Genomic DNA, 23,195 nt, shown 5'->3' on the forward strand with positions numbered 1-23,195 from the left:
AATGTGAAAGGGCTTTCATGAACTGAGCTAAAATTGATGTTTTGCAGAGGAAGGGGGGGATCTTCCCTTCCCAGGGCTGCTGCACCAACACTGCAGATTCCAGGATAAATATTTTACCTGCAAATCTGTTGGATCTCAGGAATGTGGCAGTTTTTGAGCTTTCTGTGCTTCCAGGCACAGACCCCTGGAAAACACTGCTCTGGAGCTGGAACCTTGGAGAAGATGTTTCAATATAAATAATGAGTTAGAAATCACCAATGTGCAGTGGGTCAGATGTGTGTGTTTGCACTGGGTGATGGGGTTTAAAATTGAGGTTTTTACAGTACAGGGGTGGGTATGGGACAAGATGGAAAATTTTGGGTGATGTCTTTTTCTTTGTTCATCTTCTCTTCCTTCTTCACAGAACTCAGGCAGTGACCTTTGGTTGGTCAGTTGAAAGTCACTCTAAGGGTCATGGGAATCCATTATTGGGTTAAAAGGATAAATAATAGAGGTTTAAAACTTTTTTTTGGTGTGTTTAGCTGTAAAAGTCCTTGAAGCAGCCTCAGCTTGGAGCTGTTTTTCCCACTTGTAGCAAAGAGCTGGAGGTGCTGCTGTGCTTTCTGTGAGTTTTGATAAGATACAATAAACATCCAAATCCAAACATGAGAATCCAGCTCGATTGCCTTTCTAACAATCCTGGCTCTGAACAGAACCAGATGACACTGAGACAAATCACTAATTAGTGGTGCAAAAACCTGCAAAGCCCAGCAAATAATCCCCCTTACACAAATCCTCACCTGAGAGAGGTTCTGAGACTGAACAACAGCAAAGAGGGGCCAACAAGCAGCAGTGGGAGAGGGATTCTGATCTTGGGCACAGCACAGTGCACAGGAGTCAAAAAGGGTTCCTAGAAACTAAAATTACAGTGGGCTAGACAGATTTGTGATATAAAGAGAGTCCCTCAGTCCTCTGCCATTTGTCCAGAGTCCCTGATGTCCCTGGGAGCATTTCCCCTGGGTGAAATGTGCAGCAGAATTGTACAATGGATCTCAAATCCCAAATAAACACCGGGAATTTGGGATGCTTGGAGAGCACAGGAGAGGCTCCTTGCAGGGATGTATGGTGATAATTGAATCTGTTTTAATAATGCATTTGAATTCCAAGCCAAGTGCAGGCAGATTGTTGAGGGAAACAAGAGAATTAATTAATTAATTAATTAATGTGCCAGCATTAATAGCAGGAGAGCTCTCAATCCTTTGTTCAATAGGGTTGGATGTCCTGGAAGTTTTGAGGAGGTGGAAGCCAGTGTGTTTTTTTTAGGGAATACATGTACATTAGTTATCAAAGGAATATTCTGGGTTTTGTAGAAACCACTGGAAAAATGGAATATTCCAGAAACAAACAAACAGAACCATACTTGAATTGGAAGAGTTTTTCTATTAAAAACTCCTTCAAAACCAACCAAGAGGATTCAGTTTGCAGAAACACAACTTAATAGGATGCATTAATCACACACTCCACAAAGTAAATAAGTAAGATACATTCTCTACTTTGCAAAATTATCAAATGGTATATTCTGGTATGTTTTTTAAACCTTGAGTTGGATAAAACTGTGAGGGAATCTTTTTCTAAGAGTAATTTTCCACAGCATGCATGAATATGTAACAGCAAAGCCATAATGCAGGAAAATATCCTGAAATGAAAATTCCAGCATTTAAATATAGGTCGTGTTTCCTCTCTCCCCACCCTTACTTAACTTCACTGAGACTTCATCCTAACACTTCACTGAATTTTATCACTAATTTCCCTGACTGAGCAATACCTTGCATCTAAAAATACTTTACATTAACACTGACTGCTGGAAATGACAGAAAATGTGTCCCCTGCAACTTGAGGCTCATTCTTTTTTGGGGGAGCTACAGTTTGTCTAACCCAGGTTCCTGCCTCAGTTACTGCCTGAAGGCAAATCTGGCACAGCCAGAGCAGCTCCTGCAGGGTTTGGCTGTGGAAAGAAAAACCCAAAAAAAAAAAATCTTCAAAGCCCAGTGCAACAAGTGGCTCAGAGCAGCTCACACAAACATTCTGCAAGGCTGACACCTAGTACGAGCTCCCTGAACTGCAAATGCAGGAGGGAGAATCTGAGCACAGCTGCTGAGAGGAAATCATTTCAATAACAACTGTCCAGACACACACAAGGCTGGGATAGAAAATGCACCTGAACTCCTGTGGTTTCCTTACCTGGGGAGTTGAGAATAGCAGTCCTGTTTCCTTGTGTTTTATTATTGCTGCATTCCCAGGAATGTTCCTTGCCAGCACTGGAATATCTAAATCCATTGCCTAGAGGAATACCAAAAAAAAAGGAAACAACAGTTTCTAAGGATTCCTGCATTTCCAGTGGCTAACGATGACAATTTGAACAAGAAAAGTAGAAACAACAACAACCCGAACTCCTTTCCCAGGTTTTAAATTCGATAATACCATTCCCCAGAGAGCACTTGACAAAATGCAGTTTCAGCTCTGAGCTGCAAAGCCTGGGCACTCGGCTCTGCTGCTCACACGTGTCCTGCTCTGAAGATTTCATTAATATTGGGATATCGAATTGGGAAGTCTGGAGATGCACTGACTGTAAAACCAGAAATATTCATATTGTGCAATTAGCACAGTGTCAGATGACAACGAAATTCACTCCCCCACATCTTCACTCTGGTTCATACTGATTCTCTGTCACTCCAGAGTCAATGCATTTTTAATTGCTGTCATTACAATCCTGCATGAGGAGCAATTTTGCTTCAGTCCACATAGCAAGGAAACAAAATTCCAAGGAGCAAACCATGATTTTTTTTTATAGTTTGGACAAAACTGAAGACACAAATATCCAGGCTAAGGTACAGGAAGGGACTGCTGGGACTTAGCAACATATTTTAGTAATTTAAAATACCCGAGAAAAGCACTGCTTAAATCACCCCTGACCATTTCTACAGCCCTGGCACAAACATCTGTTTTGCAGCAGTTAGTGCTGAAAATAACAACCCTTAATGATAGAACCTGTTCTACACTTCATAGCAGAAACCACCAGATTATCTGGGGTCACTCAGGTTAATGAAGTGAACATAAACCAGAATAAATAAGAAATCTAAAACCTACAGACTAGATTTTTAGTGTTTATTTAAGTTGTTGAGACACAGCTTTTTTTTTTTTTAAAGTTTTTAAAATGTCATTTAGGTGAAAGAAAACGCAATGTTTGGTCACCCACAAATCACTGCTCTGAGCTCCCTGTTAACCAAACCTGTTTGCCACAGGATGAGCTCCACAAGCCCTGGATGCCACCGTGTGCCACCAGCACAGACACTGAGAATTCCCCAGGAAAGGAGGGATCAGGGCTGGGGAGCTCCAGGGGCTGCTCTTGGCTCCAGTTACCCCAGCACAGCCCCACCACTGGGACCAGCTCCTCCACGAGTGACACAATTTCTGAATTTCTGAATTTCTGATTCAGCTCCTCCTCACACACCGTGTGTGCAGGCTGCTGGCCTCATCCCACACCTTCAGGGAACAGGAATGAAGGTATTTTATTCTATATTCCTTTTATTTTTCCTGAACTGGAAATCCTCAGCTGGGTGGTGGCAGTGTAGGGTGCCAGCTCCTCTGTCACCTGCCCTGCATTTCTCCTTTTACAAACCCAAAAATATGAAAATATTCCAGGTCTGGCTCCTTCCCAAGCAATGAGCTGTCCATGGAAGGGCAGGAGCACCTGGGCAGGGACAGGGACAGGGGTGTGAGTGCCTGGGGCTAAAAACCACTTCAAAATAGATTCCTTCCCTTCTGCTTTTCACAGCTACAGAGCTGATGATTGATAGAAGTCGAGCACCAAGTTTATACTGAATTTTCTGTCATTTCCAAACTCTAAAGAGAAAGAGATTTGTTCCATCTCAGACTTGGAGGGCAGGAGCTGCTACACGAGACAATCCTCAGGTCCCCAGACACACAGGTACCAGTGAATTATAACTGCTCAGAGTCAGAACAGATGGCCAAATACTTGAGATGCAGGGCTGCCTTTATACCCCTGGCCTTAAACAAATGGGCTGGGCTGTAAATAATTACTGCACAAAGTGGCTTCCAATTTAATTTAGATACTTAGTCTATTTTCCAGCAGTAAAAAGAATCATTTGCATTGCTGAAAATATGTATAATTTACTGACCTAGGTTCCAGGAATAATAGCATAAAACTCCATTTTAGTCCATTGGCCATCTGTTTTGTTACATTATTTTGACTGTAAATGTGTTTTACTGCTATTGCAGGAGGATGCAGGGTGTAAATTGAAGCTGTTACCCAATAAGCATCTCTCCCCAGCAAAACAGCAAATATTGGGTTCATTTACTGCTGTGTCTTCTGGATTGTCCCTCATTTTCTTCCTTCTTCTGGCCTGTGCATCTTCTTGTTGGCTTTTCAATTTTACTGCTTTACAACATCCCTTCATCTTTATTTTTTTATTTTTATAATTTGCTATAGCTTTTATTCCAAACTGCAAGGCCTGTGCTCCAGGTGTTGGCCAAGACTGGATTGTGCCTCAGAGCACAGTAGAGTCTGTCCAACTTCCTTCTCTACAATTTTTTTTTTTTTAATTGGCTTATTTTTGGTAAAAGCATAAGGATGTAATGATTTTTACAACATTTTGGATATTCCTGAGAGCACAGGAAAAAAAAGAGCTCCAATGAAATGGTGATGAAGTCCAAACCTTGTTTCAATAGAGAATAAAAGGAACAGGAATAGAGGGACCACAGGAACGTTTCCAGCAGTGCCTTTCCCACCATCCCGTGCCCAGCAACGTGCAGAACTCCTGAGCTCTCAGAGGAAGGGATGCATCTTTAATGTTTGCTATCATGTTTTTGTTTTCTCTTCTTCAAATGCCAAACACAAACAGATCAGTTGCAGTCAAATCTCAGAGATCTCAGAACCAGCTGACAAAGTAATTAGTGATGGCTCCCAGCTCTTCCCTACCTTGGGGCAGGTTGAACTAGATGTGATTATATATTTATCTCACTTATCTATTATATATTTATCTCACTCTAAAATACTGTTTACAGATTCATGACCTTGTTAAATGTTGAACTTTGAGGACAATGAGACTTGCATCTCTCCAAACTCTAACCTGTTTTCTCCAGCCTAGGACCAGAAGATTTTTCTGCAGAGTTTTCTGCTTTATTATTTACCAAGATCTCAGCAGATGGCCCTTCCTGCTGCTGGCCATCCCAGCAAAGAACTTGCCTGGACTGCACTGCTGTTCACAGCAGGGTGTTTTATCAGCATGCCTCAAATCCCAGTGTCCAGGTGAGCAGCAAACAAACCAACCCCAAACCCTCTGAACTGCACAGGTGTGCCAGAGCAAGCACACCTGGGTCTCCTCTGAGCCCTCTGGTGTGTTCTGCTCCTGTCTCTGGGGAAATAACTCAGGTTGATTTGGGGTCAGCTGTTCTGGGGGGAACATGGAACTGGTGAGGAGGTGACAGGAATTCAATCTGCACTGGGATCAGAGCTCTGCACATCCATCCCAGCATCACCTGGGCTGACAGAAACTCCACCTGCACTGGGTCAGAGCCCTGCACATCCCCAACATCACCTGGGCTGACAGAAACTCCACCTGCACTGGGATCAGAGCCCTGCACATCCATCCCAGCATCACCTGGACTGACAGAAACTCCACCTGCACTGGGTCAGAGCCCTGCACATCCCCAACATCACCTGGGCTGACAGAAACTCCACCTGCACTGGGATCAGAGCTCTGCACATCCATCCCAGCATCACCTGGGCTGACAGCAGCGATTTTGGGAGTGTGGCAGGCTCCTCCTGGAGTGCTCTGTGTAAGGGCAGCTGCCTCCACCTCTGAGTGGCATTTTGGGATGGAAATTCACTTCTGCTGTCTCACCATCAGCTGCCCTTCCTAATTCTTATCATTCCCACTTAGTTCTTACTTGTGAGCACATTCAGAGGAGTGGAAATGCAGCTCATTAGAAACAGAAATGGCAGGTTCATTAATACAAACGGTGTAATAATTGCTGTGATCTTCTGAGACCATGATGAACCAACATTCAGCACCCACCAAAACAAATGGAACAAAGAACTTCCACTCCAAGTACACTTATTTTTTTTCTGAGAAAGCACTTGATACTAAGCAGTGCCCTACTTTGACAGGTACGAAATAAAACTGGTTATTAATTTTCAGTACTGATGGCAAAAGGATTAACTGAGCGTGTCATTCATTCATTAATCATTTCAGAATTAAATAACCAAATACAGCTCTTAGATTGCTTTTTGAAAGGATGTAAAAATAAATGAAAGTCCATTCTAGCAACATTAGAAGGAAGTGGGTATTGAATCAAGCCTAGTGACAAGCCCAGTAAATCAGAATGATTTCTACATCTCAGGTCTGTATTGTTAATTTTAGCAGGATTGATAGAACTCCATTCTATCCTTTAAAAACCGAGAAAGCATCAAAAACTGTCAGCTCGAGGGAAGAAAACCTTAATTGCTAATACTCGCAAAAAGAAATATTTTGGTTTTGTCTTCCCAGGCTTTGAGATGTGGACGTGAGTGCAGAAGGAAGAAGCTGGGGTACCTCCAGGATGGCAGCAGACATCCCCTCCGAGGTGGAGCTGTTCACCAGGGCACAGCTCCTGCTGACTGCAGCCTGCAGCTCCTCCTGGGGCAGCTCCTGCAGCACATGCACCCCAGGGGCCCTGCGAACACAAGAGGAGACCTGAGCCACACCAGACCCTCCAAAAAAATGGGTGGGATTCTGCCCTGGCAGGGGCTGAGGCACTGGAGCAGCTGCCCAGAGCCCCTCTGGATGTTCCATCCCTTGCCAGGGTCAAGGTTGGGTGGGATTGGAGCTGTCCCTGCCCGCAGCTGGGTGGGACTGGGTGGAACTGGGAGACCCTTCCACGATTCTAGGAATTATAAATCTAAATCAGAGTAAATCAGATGTGATTTAACACACAGACATTCTGGTTATTCTAAAACTTGACATGTTTGGAATACCCATTCTGAGACTGTTCTGTGCCAGATAATCCTGACAGATCTGTCAGACACACAGAGCAGTGCATGGACATTCATCTGTACACAGTGATTTCAGAAGGGGCAGCCAACTGCAGATACAAGGTTTAACATTAATTCTTACCTTTTCACTTTCTCCTTAACTTCACTGGTAAAAACTGGATCAACCTAGAAAGGAGCACACACACACAGTCAGTGGCACTGCAGCTGATGTTTGGAATACCCAGAGAAAGAAACAAAGTTTAGCACGTTTTTTTTAACTAAAATATTTCAAATACTGAGCTTTAAAATCATCCCACAGATCTGTTACTTGGTTCTCTCCAAGGGCTGGTGTGACAGCTCCTGTCTGAGTGAGGGGCAGGGCACTGATGAGCCCAGGGACTGTCCCTTTGGTCACTGAGTAAAAATGTGCCTTGGTGAGCTCAGGAAGCAGCCTGGATGTAAAGTGAGACACTCACAGAGATGCTGTGCTCTGCCAGAAAGAGTTGGTGGAAATCTAATAAACACAAAATTCTAAGAGCCCCAGTAAATAATAAACACAAAATTCTAAACCCCAATAAATAATAAACAGAAAATTCTAAGAGCCCCAGTAAATAACAAACACAAAATTCTAAACCCCAGTAAACAACAAACACAAAATTCTTAACCCCAGTAAATAACAAACACAAAATTCTAAGAACCCCAGTAAATAATAAGCACTGAATTCCCAAGCTCAGTAAATAATAAACACAAAATTCCCAATCCCTGAAAAGAATGTTCTTCCAGCCAGGCACCCAAAAACATCCTGAGAACAAAGTTCTTGCACCCAAAACATCTCCAGCCTCCACCTTTCCACAGGCAGCATTTGTGGCCACATTTCTGTTGTTATTTCTCAGCAGAACACTCATCATTTTTTAAATGGCTGCAGATTTATCAGCCCAGCAGAGGGAAACAGCTGGAGCTGGCACCCCCAAACTGCTCCAGATGTGCCACTCAGGAGAAGGAAGAGCCAGGATGTGTCTGACAGAACCTGCCATCACCAAAACCCAGCACATGTCCTGGAAACACACAATATGAACATGCTGCCACGTGAAGATTGACTCAGACTGAAATAATGGTCTGGGAAAATCTTTAGAGTGCTGAGGATCCAGACTTTGTAGGGGAAAATAAATCTCAGTACGTTTAAAATTCTGTCAGAGTACTACAAGTGAAGAGCTTGAGGAATCTGCAAAGGTGATATTCAATATGAAGAATTCAATTCAAATTCAAATATTCAGTATGGAGAACCTCCTCAGTTTCTCAGGTGTGTGAGGTTTTGGCAGCACCACTGGGAAAAAGAAATCCCCTTTTCTTCACGGGTGACCCCACATTCCAATGGCAATCTGATGGAGCAGTGCTCTGTACTGCCAACAGCAATGGCTAAAAAAATCCCAAAATGAGCTCTCAGACGTTACCCAGAAGCTTTAAACAAAACTTTAAAGTTTTGTGGCCTTAACTTCTCTCTAAAGTTTCATAAGCTCCTATTCTGGGAGTATGGAGGTGCTGAAAATTAGCTGCTGTTGCAAATTTCATTCTAGAAATGAACAAAAGGAAAACTGGAAGTGGAGACAAGTGGTGAAAATTTTACATAACACAGACCTCAATCCTGCAACATTACCTTGACTGCACCGTTTGAGACAATTGTGCATTGAAAATACAGGGAATTATATATAATCTTATGGCAGCAAATAGATCATCTTATGGAAGTAAAGCAGAAAAGAGAGTGTGGGCCTTTGTTCTTTCTCTTCTTAATTAATATAATCTTACTGTATGGGCTTTTAATATTCACAATAAAAATTACATGCTTCATAGATGGTGGTACTGATTTTCTGAAGATTTTTTGTGCTTTGAGAAGCAACACGAATAAGAAGAGTACAGCTAAATACCAACAGAGCTGAGATGCATTTTTTTTTTTTTCCTTTAGCAGTGTTTTAGTTCCATGAGAGAAATATGCTCTAAAATGTTTTAAGGAGGCTCAGCCCTTGATCCAGCCTGTGCACTGCCACGGGGTTATTTCTGGTCTGTAAAGACATTAGCTTATGAAAAAGTGAAGCAAATTTAAAAAGACGACTAAAATGTTTAAAATCCTCACTGGAGGCAGCGAGTGCATCTTTTGATTCTAAAGCTTCATTACACCTGCTCTAGATTTGCCTTCCACACCAGTTCACTTCCAAATCATTTGGTGTATTAGCATGAAAAAAAAAAAAAAAAAAAAACAGATAAAATAAAAATGTAAAAACAGCTTTTAACAGTAAAATCCTATATCACAAAATATACAAAGAATAAAAATGAATGAGGAAATAGAGAAATGGTTCTTATTTGCCTGCTGAGAATCTGTTTGGTTTTTTTAATGAAGCAAATTGCCTGCAAGTTTTCAGGCTGATGTGGAGATGAATCAGAGATGAGAGTGATACAGAGGGAGCACATTGCAGATGAAACAGGGAAGGTTTCAGTCCCCTTCAAGCACCAGTGAGAGTTTATTTCACGTGGCACAGCTGCCTCCTGAGCCCTGTGCTGCAGGACCTGCAGGAGAACATTGATTTCTTTATCAAAATCCCTGCAGTCCCTTCTGTAACTTCAGCATTGCACAGGAGGATCAGGACAGAGGTACCAACTTTAGGATTATTCTGAGGTGGGGATGTGTAAAAAAAAAAAAAAACAACAGAGTTTATTCCAGGCTTTAGTGCTCTGGGATTCTGGATGGAAAAGGAGCTGGGCTGGTTTTTGTGAGCTGAGCTCTGTCCTTGCTGCTGAACCTGGGCATCACTGTGCAGCTGCTGCCAGCTGTGAGCTGTGCACGAAGCCAGGCTGCCAGGAATCAAAGCCCAGAGGGAACAGGGAGCCCCTGCTCCATGAATTCCAAGTGCAGAGCAGGGATAACGAGCACCTGAACAGCTCCACAGCACCAGAAATCCTCATTAGCAATGCCTGTGGAAAAAAAAAAAAACAAAAAAAACCAACAAAAACAACCCTCCTAGATGGCAACTGCTGCCTTCCAGAACTCATTTCTGAGTTACTCCCAGTGAAACAGGCATTGCTGATCTTTTATTTGCTAAAGGACACATTTTTAGTAGTTTGTATCTGAAATCCCACAGGTAGCCAAGAGTCAAATCCAAATATTTGGCTGGTTTTTTTCTCTTCAGAACTCTTTTCTGTGCTGGAATGAGAGAACAGGGCTGGGCTGCCTCAGCCTCCTCCTGGAAACCTTCAGAGCTGCTCCCTCTGCAGTGCAGGAGCCCCTGGACTGACAGTTCTGAACTCTGGGATCACTTCCACACTTTAGAGCTGTTGGGAGCAGCTTTTACAAGCTCCAGGTTTGAACCTTCTTATCTCTTCAACAGAAATCCTCTGCCCTAGGTGCAGCCTGGAATAGAGCTGGGGTATCTCAGATGCAGGAAAATGGAAAAATTTAGGAAATAAAAATTACAGCAGCAACTTACTGCAGGTCCAATAATGCCCAGATGGACACTGGGATCCTTTCTGTGCCAGTCTGAAACAGAGGAACAACTGTTTTATTAATAAACATTATTAATCTTTTAATCAGTATAAATAGCTCCACGAATAAAGAAAAATTAGACAAATATTGTATTGCTACTTAAAAGACAATGTGCACCAGATCCCAGCCCTCTCATTACTCCTCAGAATTCAAATATTAGCAGACCTCAAAGTCAGTATTTAGCCTTGCTGCTTCATGCAATCTCTTCTGACTCAAGGGTTATTTAACTAAGCTCAGATATTAATTTTGAATCACTCAAGAGAACAATGCTCTGTATAATGCAGTGACTCTGGCCACTAAGCCAAAATTACTTGAATATTTTCCTGTGTAAAGGAACATGTGGAAGTAACTGCAACCATTACAATCATTACTCAGTAATGTGCACAGGAGAAATCTGCTGCTCTTTGAATCCCAGGAAATAACAATGCAGTTCACCACAAACTGCATTTGGTACTCAGCATCACCAGGTTTAAAGGGCTGTAAAAGTGAATAGTGCAGGCTGAATTTCCAGCTCAGAATGCTCGAACCTTTTACAGGCACAAACAAAGCCTGACAAAATATTCCCTTTTGTGACTGTGAGGAAACTTCAGCAGAGTCTGAGCACGGAGCCACAACAATGGGTGGTAAAATTTGTTTGCAGCTTCAATGGCATTAATTAGCACACATGCAAATCAACAAAACAGCCACGGGACAGCAAGATAAAAAAGTTATTTTGAAGCAGATGATATTTTCTTTTGTCTTCCATCAATATTGCATGTAACAGCAAAACAGTTTTCTCAGCAAGTAAAACCATCAAATGTTGCTTTGATTCGCTCTGTTATTCCCAGCAGGATGGGAGAGACATGGCACAGAAATAATGTGTTGAACAGATCAGTGGTTACATAAGAATTTCTTTTTTCAAATGTAAATATATGATGATGTTTTCCTGCAATGAATAAAACACCTCATGCCAAACTCACAGACATTAAAAGAAGGCACTGAGTGACAAAACAAGAATATTCAAATAGCCACCACTTACCTGAGAAAGCTTCCACCAAGTACAGAGGGTCTTTGACTCTTCTGAGCCCACACACCAAAAGGAAGAGATGTAAAGTGTCTGTGTCTGCAGGAATGTCTGGAACAAATAAGTGTAAAAACCATTCATTAAAGCAGATTAAAAAGCTGAGCACCCCAAATTGTTCCATGAACGAGCACATGCAATGGTAAAAGCAACCAAAGAGTGGATTATGAAAAATTATCTTTATTCCTTCTGTTTCTTGCCCTTGCATCAATCCTCAGATGGAGGATTTCCATCATTGTATAGAGCACAGGTGTTCATTTCCAGGGGCAGTGAATGTGCAGGACTTGGAGACAACCCTGGGGGCTGGTGGAGTTCAGGGACAGCAGAACCCAGCCTGGAGGGCCCTGAGCAGCTCCGGGTGCTTCTCAGAGATTTAATCCTAAAAAGAATAACTTTGCATCCCTCTAATAACTCCCCACCTATTTCAGATATGAGATTTGGTTAATCAGTGCAGGTCTTGGAGCTCTTTTTGTGGTTAAAGATCAGGAAATGCTCCCTGTGTTGCCAGCACTGTTAGTTAGTTAACAATACTAGTTAACAGCAGTTAACTAGAAATTAAACTATTGCAAAGCATTTCTTTTACATTTATTGCTAAAGAACAGATGAAAAATAACTTGGGGGAAAAAAAACCTTAGCATGGGAGCTTTTAACATTGAAAATCTCTTAGATACACACAGCAAAAACTCATAATTGTGCAGGCTTTATTAGGAAAAAGGTTATTAGGAAATTGCAGTTTCCATTGGGTCTGTGGCAGGACCAGGAATTCAGATCATTCTGGACAAGACCCCCCATGTGATGAGCTTTGCTAAAACGTGTTCATGATAAAACAACACAAATAAAGTGAATTAATAAACACTGGAGGGCTTGGGGTGTTCAGGTTTGATTTTCTGCACTGAACAAAGGAGTTTGGTGTCTCCAGCTCAGCCCCTCCTGGAGCTGGGGCTGGCAGGGATCACCCAAACCAGGCAGCTCTGAAAGGCTCTGGGGTCCCACAGCAAAGCTCTGGCACAAATCTCCTCCTCAAAATTTAAACCCAGTTCAGGAGCATTTCAATTCTCCCTGTCACAGGGTTCATTACTGAGCTTGTTTCATTCAACTTAAAACAACTCTGAGTTGTCAGGAGTGGCTGCAGGAGATGTGGTAAATAACATTTTACTGGTTATTGGACCAAGAAACCGTTTGTAGTTTATAACACACAAACATTTGGATTGGAAAAGCCATTCTGGTGCCATCAATACCAGCAGTGCTTTCAGTTTATGCCAAACTCACACAAAACAAGTGACTAAAAAGCATTCCCAAAATTCAGACTGCACTGGAGCTACCCCACGAGGCAAAAATACCCATTTAAAATTATGGACTCCCATTTATTGATGTTGAGCTCTGGATATTTAGAAACAGAACTTGGAGTTGGTGCTGAAAGCTCAGTCACACAGGAGGAAAAAAAAACCTGCACTCTTGAAATAACTGCTCCATTTTATGTCTTGGCAGCTTTTTGTTTCTATCTTACAGCTTTCAGTCTTTTAATTTTATTAGCTAAGGGTCTGAAGCCCTGACAGAGCAGTTCAGTGCAGCCCTGAGTGCTGTTCTGCCCCCTGGATGAAGACCTGAACCCAAAAAAGAAAAGGAAGCTGCTCCCACAGGTATCCAGACTTCCCCATTCAGCTCCTGGGCCACCCAAAGAATCTCATCAGTTACAATCCAGCTGTTTCACCAGAGAAATTGCATAAAATAATATTTATTAATGAAAATATCTCGTTCAATTGACCTCTCTCATTTTGAAAACACACTCACATCTCTCCCAGCAGACTCTGTCTCCCCTGTGTAAATCCAAATTCACACAGCCCCACCTGTCTCTGAGGGTTTTATGCACTTTTCTCTGGATCCCACATGGCCTTTCTCACACCTGTCCCAAAGGAATTCACCTCTGCCCACCAGTGCAGGCCATGAGAACCTGCTGCACTTTTATTCCAGTGTGTGCTGTGGATCTCAGCCATCACCTCCCTCATTTTCACAGGCAGGTTTCCCCACTCAACCCACGCAGAGGAGCACAGCCCATTCCTGTAGGATTGCACTGCACTCTTTATAGAGCTGGGAGCCTGTTCTCCCTCTGCCCACCCGAGATCCAACTTCAGCAGCACTTGTGACACTTGTTCACTTTCTGCCCATCCCTGGAAGGGTGAAATTCCCACATGGAGCTGCCTGCAGCACTCATTTCCCACCTGGGGCTCTCTCTGGGGCAAAGCCCCCCAGCAATCAACCATTTGTGCCTAAAAACAATAATTGCAGCACCCTCTGTCCTCTCTGAACACTGAGAACACCTGAAATGCAAGGGCTGCCTTCCCAGGCAGCAGCTGGCTGAGAACTGCCCTTTGAAAAAGATTTTTTTTTGCTTTTTCCTTCAGCTTAAACAAGACTCTGGTATGTGAATTCTTGCTATCATTCTGCCTTTTGCAGATGAAATAAGACACGACCACCTCATGTGATTGTGAAATGGAAACACATCAGTGTGGCACAATCAAGTTATTTTCTCTTTCAGTGCCTTCCCCGTGCCACTATCTTGTTTGAATGACAGGCAAACACCCAAATAACAAAAAAAAAAGCTTCAGTCTCTTTCTCCCCATTTCAGTCAGTGATACAAAAACAAAGATTCCCAACAGCACGCTGTGCTTCATTATGTGTCCCTCCTCAATCTTCCTGTTTGCTTGACAAACACAAAATGGAAAGATTTGTACATAAACCCTAGCAATTAAAAAAAATAAAATTATAAAAAAAAAAAAAAAGACTGCATCCAGTCATTTCCAGCCATCCTTCAAGATCCACTCTGCACCAAATGCAAGCAAAGCCCTGGCACTGTAATTAACATCTCTGTCAGTGCCATAAATAATTGTTTCGAGTCACTCAGAGGTGCTGCTGTAAATAAACGCTGTCAGGGTTGGTGTGGCTGTGCTCTGCTTTGTTCCCTTGCCTTTCTCAGTGACAAACACAGCACGGCCTGCAAGGGGTGGGGGTCAGGGCAGGACAGGGATGGAGAGCAGGGAGAGGTCACTGCTGTGCCCAGGTGTGGCCAGGTGTGCCCAGGTGGAGCAGGGATGGTCACACAGGAGCACAGCTGCTGCTGTGCTGCTGAATTCTGACATTTCAGAGTGGAATTGCTCACAAGGGCACCCAACTGCTGTGCCAAGGGTTTGCTGGGAGCACTGAAACCTGGCACAAAATGTGCTGGGGTGGGGATGAGATGGGAATAATCCTCCTGCTGACTGATTCCGAGTCAGGCATGGCCCAGAGAAAGTTGTCACTTGTCCATCCAGCCTGCTCCAGTCACCTCCAGGTGGGTTTAGTAAGTCCTTGCCATGAAGCCCTGGCCCTGGGTTTATTTTTGGTGCACTGCTCTGAGGCCAGGCACAATGAGAGCATTAAAAGTGGAAAACTTTTAATTAAAAGTGGAAAAACAGGAGGGGCATTTTCACAACACAACAGCTCATCACATCAACTGTTGGACTGTCACAGAACCTCAGAGCCAGGGGATCCTTCAGGTAGGAAAAGTTCTCTGAGCTCACCAAGCCCAGCCATGACCCTGCCCAGGCCAGCACTCACCACATCCTTTAAATCCCTCCAGGGATCCTAAAGCACCACTGCCAGTGCCTGACACCCCTTGGGGTGAAGAAGTTTTTCCTGATCTCCAATCCAATCCTCCCTGGCACAACTCGAGGCCATCTCCTTTTGTTACTGGAGAAAACACGATTGGCACACACTGGGACAGTTTGTACTTGGGCCATTACAAAAACCTGCACAGCAAAACACAAAAGCCTAAATAATTTCTGAAGCTTCAGCAGGGACATTGTTTTTCTAAGAAAGGCAAGAATAAGTACAAGTGTTATCTAAAGAGATTTTGAAAGTGTAGATTCATTTAACTCCCTCCCTCCAGGTACTATCAGGGAAAAGAAATGCAGTAGTCATAGATGCACAATAAAAATAAATGTATTACTGCAAATCTTTAATCTTACTGAAAGCTGCAGGCCTGGAAGTGAATGAGTAATAGCCAGCATTAGCTTGCTGAGAGGTAAAGAAGAAGATTTGAAAATTAATTTTCCAACCCCTGATTTCAAGCTCACTGTTGTGCTCTGCAGACCTTTAGAGAACAACAGCAATTCACATTATTTGGGCTTATTTGTCCATTTCTGGTTTGGTTCAGAAACAAAAATCTAAGCCACGATGAGATGGTGAAGAGAAATAACCTTATTTTCCTTTCTGGTCACTTTGAACCACAGCAGGTCTTTTACTCCTCTTGAAAATATTTCATTTATCCATCTCCTGAGCACCTGAAAGCACTGACTGCTGTCCTCAAAAAGGAAAGCCACAGGTTTATTGCTGAGATTTCAGTCTTTCACACAATGATTTTATTTTCTTCAGCATGAAACACAGATAAATTTGCCCAACTGTGGAACCTTTGATACTCTAAATCTTTCAATTCATAGCTTTTCTCGTGTTTATCTCCCTCTACACCAAAGAAATCCCTTCCATTAGCTCCTGTAGCCCCTTGGCACTGGAGTTTGGGTTTGTTCTGTTCCCTGGCTCAGCTGCAGGTGCCCAGAGCAGCCAAGTCTGCAGCTGCTGGAGGGGTCCTGGTGCAGCACCAGCAGCTCCTCCTGCTCACCCTGACTCTGAATGGACTCACTGGTGACACCAGTTTGACAATTAGGAGCCCAATCAGTCCTAATTTCAGTCGTACACTTTGCCAGCTGCAGATCTCAGACATTTACTGCTGCACCATTTTACTTTACAAAGCAGTTTCTTTCTAACAGGTTGCCAATAACTTCACCCGAAGTGTTCACACTGCCATTCACACCCAGCAGTGAATTATTGCTGATGGGGCTGTGAAGACACACAAGTTAAATGAACCTGTAAACTTCCAGGGACAGGCTACTCATCCAGAAAAATTAGACTGCAAAATTCCCAATCAATTCTTCTTCTCCCCTGTTTCTCATTATTTCAAACAGATCAGCCAACAGAAAAGCTCCGTGGTTTCAGATCAGTTTGGGAACTCAGTTTATTGCTGCCATCACACAATTTTTACTATGGGCAGCTCTGTAAGTGCCCAAACTTTTACTGTTCACTTTTTCTTATGTGGGTCTCTCTCTCTCCAGCATAGCTTTAGGAAAATCTAATGCCTCTGTAAAACCCTGCCTGTGTCGTGACAGCTCATGTAAACTTCTCAGCTCAGAGAACAGCTGTGCTATGGAGCAGAAATTACATGAGAGCTGAAAAAAAATCAAACTACAGAAGCCTATTGCATGTTTTATTTGCTGGTGCAATAAGCATGTGACCCTATGGTTCAAAACCATTAAAGCTTTAAGTCCTATCTGTTGGCTAAACAAAGATTTCTCAGTTTATTAGTGCAGATTTGTTAATTATCTACATCTTCTCATCACCTGATCTTTACTGGGGGCTGTATCTTCCCAGCCCCATTCCAGTGAACTCAAAGGGAGCTTTTCATGCTGGAATGATGACATCAAGCCTGTCTGTGATCAGAAGCAGCTCTGCCCCAGCCTGGAGTTGTTGGAGAAGATCAGGCTCAGGTTTCTCATTTCCTTAAACTCTCCTGTCATTTTCTGTCAGCCAGTTTACAGCAAAAGGCTGAACTTCCACTGACTCTCTCAAGTCTATAAATGAGGCTTCTAAAACTGCTATAATCAAACTGATTGTGCTGGATATAGAGCCCTGCAATGTGAGGTCAGAGAAAAAAAAAAAATCATTGTGACCTACAGGCAGCAAAACTTCCTTAAACAGGCTGAGAGTGCTGTGCTGAAATCCTTGCTTTGGCTACTGCTCACAGTGTCTCATCCACAGAACACAAACTGTGAGGCTGCCTGTTCACCACGATGCAAATTCACTCTAAAAGCTCCTTTTTTTGGGGTAGATTTAGCCAGTAAATGCTGACTAGCCAGCCCCCAGATACTGCAGCAAGGAGACACCAGCACCTCTGCAGCTCTCAGCTCTGCTGCTGAGACTGAAAAAAACACGAATTCCATGATTTTTGTACTGAGATTGTACTGCACAATCATAACAACAGAAACCTTTCACTGCACTGCTTCCATTTGTGTTGGGCAATTTACATGAGCACCCAAACCATCAAATGGGGTGAGCAAAAAGCTGGGATTCCTCAGAGTTTGGTTTAATACCCTTCAAATTTGGGGGCTGGAAGTCTCCCATTCACTTAAAGCTGCCATTAAATTCTTTTTGAAGCCATTACATCGATTTAAAGAGGCTGTTTATGTATTGGTATCATATTTAAAGTGAGCAAATGTTTCCTCTGGCTGAAAAAAAAAAAAATCAGTACAAAGAATATTCATAAGAATTCAGTTCTGTGGAAAAAAGTCTGAAAGTATTCTGAAGAGGTTATTTCATTTGAGAGAATAATTTGACACCCTGAACACCGAGGTGTTTAACAGTGATGCCTCAGATGAATTAAAAGCTGCACTGCAGGGCTTGTGCTGTTTCTTTGCATTCTGTCCTGGGAATCCTGAATTTGACAAAAGTTCAAGGGTTCTGCTAAGGATACAGGCAAGAGTTATGTGGGGAAATATTTCTCCCCCCAAAAAATCATTAAGTGCCTTCAGACGTGGAAGAGAACTTCATGAAAAGTTTCTTAAAAAAAAAAAACTAACATAAATGCTATGATCTGAAGGAGACTGGACAGTTTTATCTGCTCAGGGTCTCTTCAAGCACATTGTGCAAGCCCACCCTGCCAAAATCCTTCTGAGCAAAATTGCCTCTTGCTTTTGAGAGTTTTCCTCTGATTGCTCCAAGTTTAGCAGAATTTTAAACACTTTGGAACTGCAAATGCCCAGAAAAATGCAGTTCTCTGGGAACTCCTAATTAGCCCTCAGAAAGCACAAAGGTACAGCCAAAAAGTCTGAGTCCATGTGCAGGATTAAAAGGAGTGGAAATTGCAGGCTGCCACCAGAGATGGACACGGGCACAAGGCAGAGAAGATAAACGAGATGAAACTGTCCTAAAAACAATTCTGAATAATCTGATGCCAGTTTTCAAGTTATTATTTAATAAGGGCACAGATGTTAGAGTCACATTTTAGTTTGCTTTTCATGTACATTATGAATTATTTTGCACTTTTGCATTAGTGCACATTAGGCAAAAGACTGTCTCTAATATATTAGAAATTCACTTCAGGGGGAGCTTCCCCCTCCTCAATCTGTTGGCTGCTCACTTAATCACAAAATGGTTGGACAAGAGATCAAATCAACACTAAGGCTGTGCTAGCAAGTGACAAATCATTGCACTTCAGAAAATTATGAATCTTAGTGGCACTGTGCTTGTGGGCTGTGATTTACTGAGAACAAAATAACCTCACAATGCTCAATTTTAAATTGACACTGGCTTTGACTAATGGCACACATTTCCTGATGTGATAATGCCATTGACTGGTGAGGATTCATTTGGAACACAGGGAACAGCTGTACTACCAGAGATCAGGCTGATGAATGGAAAATTGAAACGTTTTCACCAGGCTGAAATGCCCATAAATCATTCTTTTGGGGAAGGATGAAGTGATTAAAGCACTGCCCAGACCAGGTGACTCAGAGCCAGCTCACCTGCCTCACCTGCCACTGCTTTGGGGACAGAGCAGAGACAGGCTCCAGCACAAGAGCAAATCATCAGATTTTACATCTTCCTCCTCTGCAGTAGCTGTGCCCTGCTGGAGCAGCCCCAGTTTGCCCAGTAAAGCACAGAGTGCCCAGAACTGGTGCTGTGCTCTCAATGGGGACACTGAGCCACAGGCTGTGACCACTGCAGGTGCAGCTCAGCCCTGGCCACACCTGGAATTTGGGGCAGTCTGGGTACTGGATGAACCAGACTCATCTCATTGATGTTCTGCCACTTTTCATATCATTAAGGCACTTTGTTACATAAATAGTTAAACTCTAAGTTTCTTTCATCCTTGACACCTATTAGGAATAAACACAGGGGAAAAAAAAAATGAGTTTTACCTGCATTTTGTAGAAATCTGTACCAGTCAAATGTTGCACTGGGTGCAGTCTTAATTCCTGTGTAAAGGAAAAAAAAAAAAGAAAATAAAGATTCCCATGTTTAGTGTCCCCTGGATGGCTGAGCTGTGCTTCCTGGAAATCTAAAAAGAACAATATTTCTAACAAACACCCCGAATTCCCAGCTGCAGCTTTCCTCACCCCAGCTGTGTCAGCTTCCCCAGACAGGTTGAAATGAAGTGGAAAATTTTGTACAATCTCCCAGTGTTTGAAGTTCTTCAGCAACAAACCCTGCTCAATCTGTCCTTGTAAAATTGCACAGGGGATAACATCCCCTTCCAAAAGAGATCAGGGTAGCTGCACCCACAGCCCTCAACATAAAAGGAAGTAAATTAAATTTATATAGAAATAAAATATTAATCTATCCTGAATGCTAATGTATTTGTTTTTCCTTACATTAAAGATGAAATAAATTAATAAAACCGTTTCATCATTAAAATAATTAATCTCTTCTTTAACTCTTACCTCACAAGAGGCTTAAATATAAACTGGATATGGGCTAAACAGATTTCACAACGAGTTAATTCAACAGCACAGTCTGGAAAAGAATGTTATTTTCCTTGAAAGTGGAATACACAAAATGGAATGAGCTTGGGAATCCTCAGAGAGCTTTTTTTAAATAAATAAAATTAGGGAAATGAAGTCATCACCCCTCAAATACTGAGTTGTGTTCCCTGGATTAATCACTGAGTGATGGACTTGGCAGGGAATTCGACTTGGAGCACTGAAAGGAATTTGGGCTTTCAGAAAAGAATTCTTCAGCATCCAAACTTGAGCAGCTTTGGGAGCAACGTCGGTGCCTTCAGTGTCACTTCAGTGTCAGATTGCTGCAGGAAGGAGCTGGGAACGCTGCTGTTAAAGCACCACAGGAGAGGGAAATTTTGGCTGAGACTCTGAAACACTGCCCCAATAAAGGTCAGGGGCAATAAAAGCCCGAGTGCAGTGGAGCAGGACCAACCCCAGCCCATTTCTGCAAAATGTGGCTGGGGCAAAGGAGGCACAAACAGGAGCCAAGCACACGAATCAAAGGTTTGGGATCTCTTCAGCAGCATTTCAAAGCTCTCACCTTGACTTTGGACGTAGATTTTCTTCCTAGCATCTGGCTTTAAAAGGAAGGAGAAGAAAAAATTATTTCCAGAGTTCAACATAAAAATATCTGTTCAGTCTTAAAGAAAACCCCACAATAAAGAGTAACAAAATATATCAGTAATTTCCATTTACTATGTCAATTTATGGTATCAATGAATCAGTTTTGCAATTGGCACAATTACCAAGTTAGTAAAAATATCTTTTTTAGTTTGTCTCTGCATCCTTTCTTTGGATCGTTATCCTGTTTTCCTGGAATAAAATAAATTTCAACTATCTAGCTGAAAATCAGCTCTAGGCTCCCAAAAAGCTGTTGGTTTTGAAAATCCAGTTTCCATTTATCCATAATAGAATTTATAAGCAGATCAGTTTCAGATATTGCTGTCAAATACACAGACCTGCCTAGACAGAAAAACTGGTGCCTGGTAGTTATTGCAGAACATTCACAAATAAAAATTGCAAAATAAATTACTTTAAAATAGCTGTAGTAAAAGAGGTAATTACTACACTTCCAAAATCACTCCTGAAGTGCTGCTCTGCTAGTTATTTAATTTAGGTGATTAAAGAAGCAATTTCCTATTTCAATATCTTTCTATAACTCCAACTGTGGATTTATGGAGTACTTTTTTTTTTTTTTTTTTTTTTTTAAATGAAAAGAAAATCAATTCAGAAACAAACTTCTAAGTAACCAATTCCTGAACCAGTCACTTCAGGAAACAGGAAGCCACAGAAGTGATTTCTTTTTTCTTTTTTAAGTGCAGAGATTTTGGTTTTCCCTATTGCTCCTCAGTCCCCTGCCCAGGCACTGCAGTTCCTAAAAACGAGCTGGGAAAAGAAACTGAGAGAAGAGTTTTAAAATGACTTAAAAAGTCATTTGTGAGCAGCTCACAGATGGGAAGGAGGCGGTTCCTGAGAATCAGAGGGAACAACGTCACCAAAATGACACAAAAAAGCAGCAAATCCACGGGGGAATGAAGGGGGGAGAAAAACCCTGTGCTGCAGAGGAAGCCTGAGGATATTCCATGCACTTGATCTTCCTTGAGCTTTTGTGTTCAAAGGATTTTTAAAAATAAAAATAGTTTAATACAACATTACATGATTTTATTACTTAACACTGGACCTTCCCTGACTGACATTTTGAATTATACTGAATTTTCCAATGCAAACAATGGGACAGCACTGGGAGCTGGGGGCCAACTGCAGAATTTAACTTTGCAGAAAAAGTGGGAGAGCAAAACAGAGAAACAGGAGGTGGCAAAAGCAGAGGGGCAGCAGCCCCCAGCCCTGCCTCACCCCCTGCTCCCTAAAAACACCAATTTGCAAAAAAGAAATTCAACTTAAGCATCTTCTTTCATGCCCTGCTGGACCCAAACGGCTCAGGGTGAGTAAATACAATTATTCACTACAATAAATAAATAAATTTAGCACAATAAATAATCTTGGCAGGGCCTGGATCATCAAGCAGAAAATGGCAGGAATGCTGTGGGACAGGGCAGGGAGATGCACTCACACTATGGATCAATTTTCCTCTTATGTTCCTTATTTTAAATGGGCTCGAAGAGAATGGAAAATGAGATTGAATGCTAATAAAACTGGCTTAGGTAATTCTTCTGCACCAGTTTTATGCCACTGAAATAAAATGCTGGCCATAAGCACAAGATCTTTTACAGTATTTCAAACTCCCCTGGAATACATATTATTACAAGGGTTGGATTATAATTAAGGGTAATTTAACCAATGTAATAGAGAAGAATTTGTTGGAAGGGACAGCCTTTGAGTACAGCACAATTGCTTACATGTTTGTAATTTAAATTCTTTATTATTAAAGGCCACATTAGAGGAATAAGGCAGCTCACAGCAGAGTGAGGTAACATGAAAAAAAATCATTAATATCCCACAAGCTGGGCATGGAAGGATGTGCTCATGCTCTTCACTGCTCAGAGGGAAATTTGTGACATTTTCTCTCAGCCTTGACACCAAAATCCAGCAGAACAGGAGCTCAAAGCCCCAGCACTGAAGGCACAGATTTCAGTTTAGGATGTGGCATCTTCCTCCAGTTCCCTGTCTGCCACAGACCCCCAAAACACTGAATTATTCCCACGGGCCAGAGTGCAAAAGTGCTTAGGTAAAATCAAAGTCTGGTACCTAAAAGCATTTGAGGTGCTGGTTTTGAAATTGTTTCAAAGCTCAATTTTGTTTCTTCTCCTTGCACTCTGTTACTTTTGTCCTTTTCTTGCTCAATGTCTCTGACAGAAGCTGTGCCCTTTCACATTTACCCATCAGGAAGTTCATTGGAGTAACCATTAAAATCAAATTACACTTGTAAAATAAAATACCAAATCCCATGTCTGCTCATGTATCCTTTTAATGCAAATAGATTTAAAAAAAAAAAAAAATCAATTAATGCTGAAATAAGGTATTGCAGGTCCTACTGCTGGGTTG

At 42.2% G+C, this 23,195-nt stretch overlaps 1 protein-coding gene across 1 annotated transcript in view; it reads right to left on the reverse strand.

Annotated features, from left to right (window-relative positions):
- GLT1D1 (glycosyltransferase 1 domain containing 1) overlaps positions 1-23,195 on the reverse strand; it is a 42,012-nt gene that overhangs the window by 6,207 nt on the left and 12,610 nt on the right. Inside the window, exons 5-11 of the mRNA XM_014887580.2 lie at positions 20,734-20,770; positions 19,611-19,667; positions 11,563-11,658; positions 10,489-10,538; positions 7,155-7,198; positions 6,594-6,714; positions 2,221-2,319 (exon numbers count right to left, since the gene is read on the reverse strand). Of these exons, the coding sequence (XP_014743066.2) occupies positions 2,221-2,319; positions 6,594-6,714; positions 7,155-7,198; positions 10,489-10,538; positions 11,563-11,658; positions 19,611-19,667; positions 20,734-20,770 (504 nt within the window). The remainder of the gene's footprint in view (positions 1-2,220; positions 2,320-6,593; positions 6,715-7,154; positions 7,199-10,488; positions 10,539-11,562; positions 11,659-19,610; positions 19,668-20,733; positions 20,771-23,195) is intronic.

Source organism: Sturnus vulgaris, chromosome 19 (genome assembly GCF_052056855.1).
Source record: "Sturnus vulgaris isolate bStuVul1 chromosome 19, bStuVul1.hap1, whole genome shotgun sequence".
Taxonomy (NCBI): Eukaryota; Metazoa; Chordata; class Aves; order Passeriformes; family Sturnidae; genus Sturnus; species Sturnus vulgaris.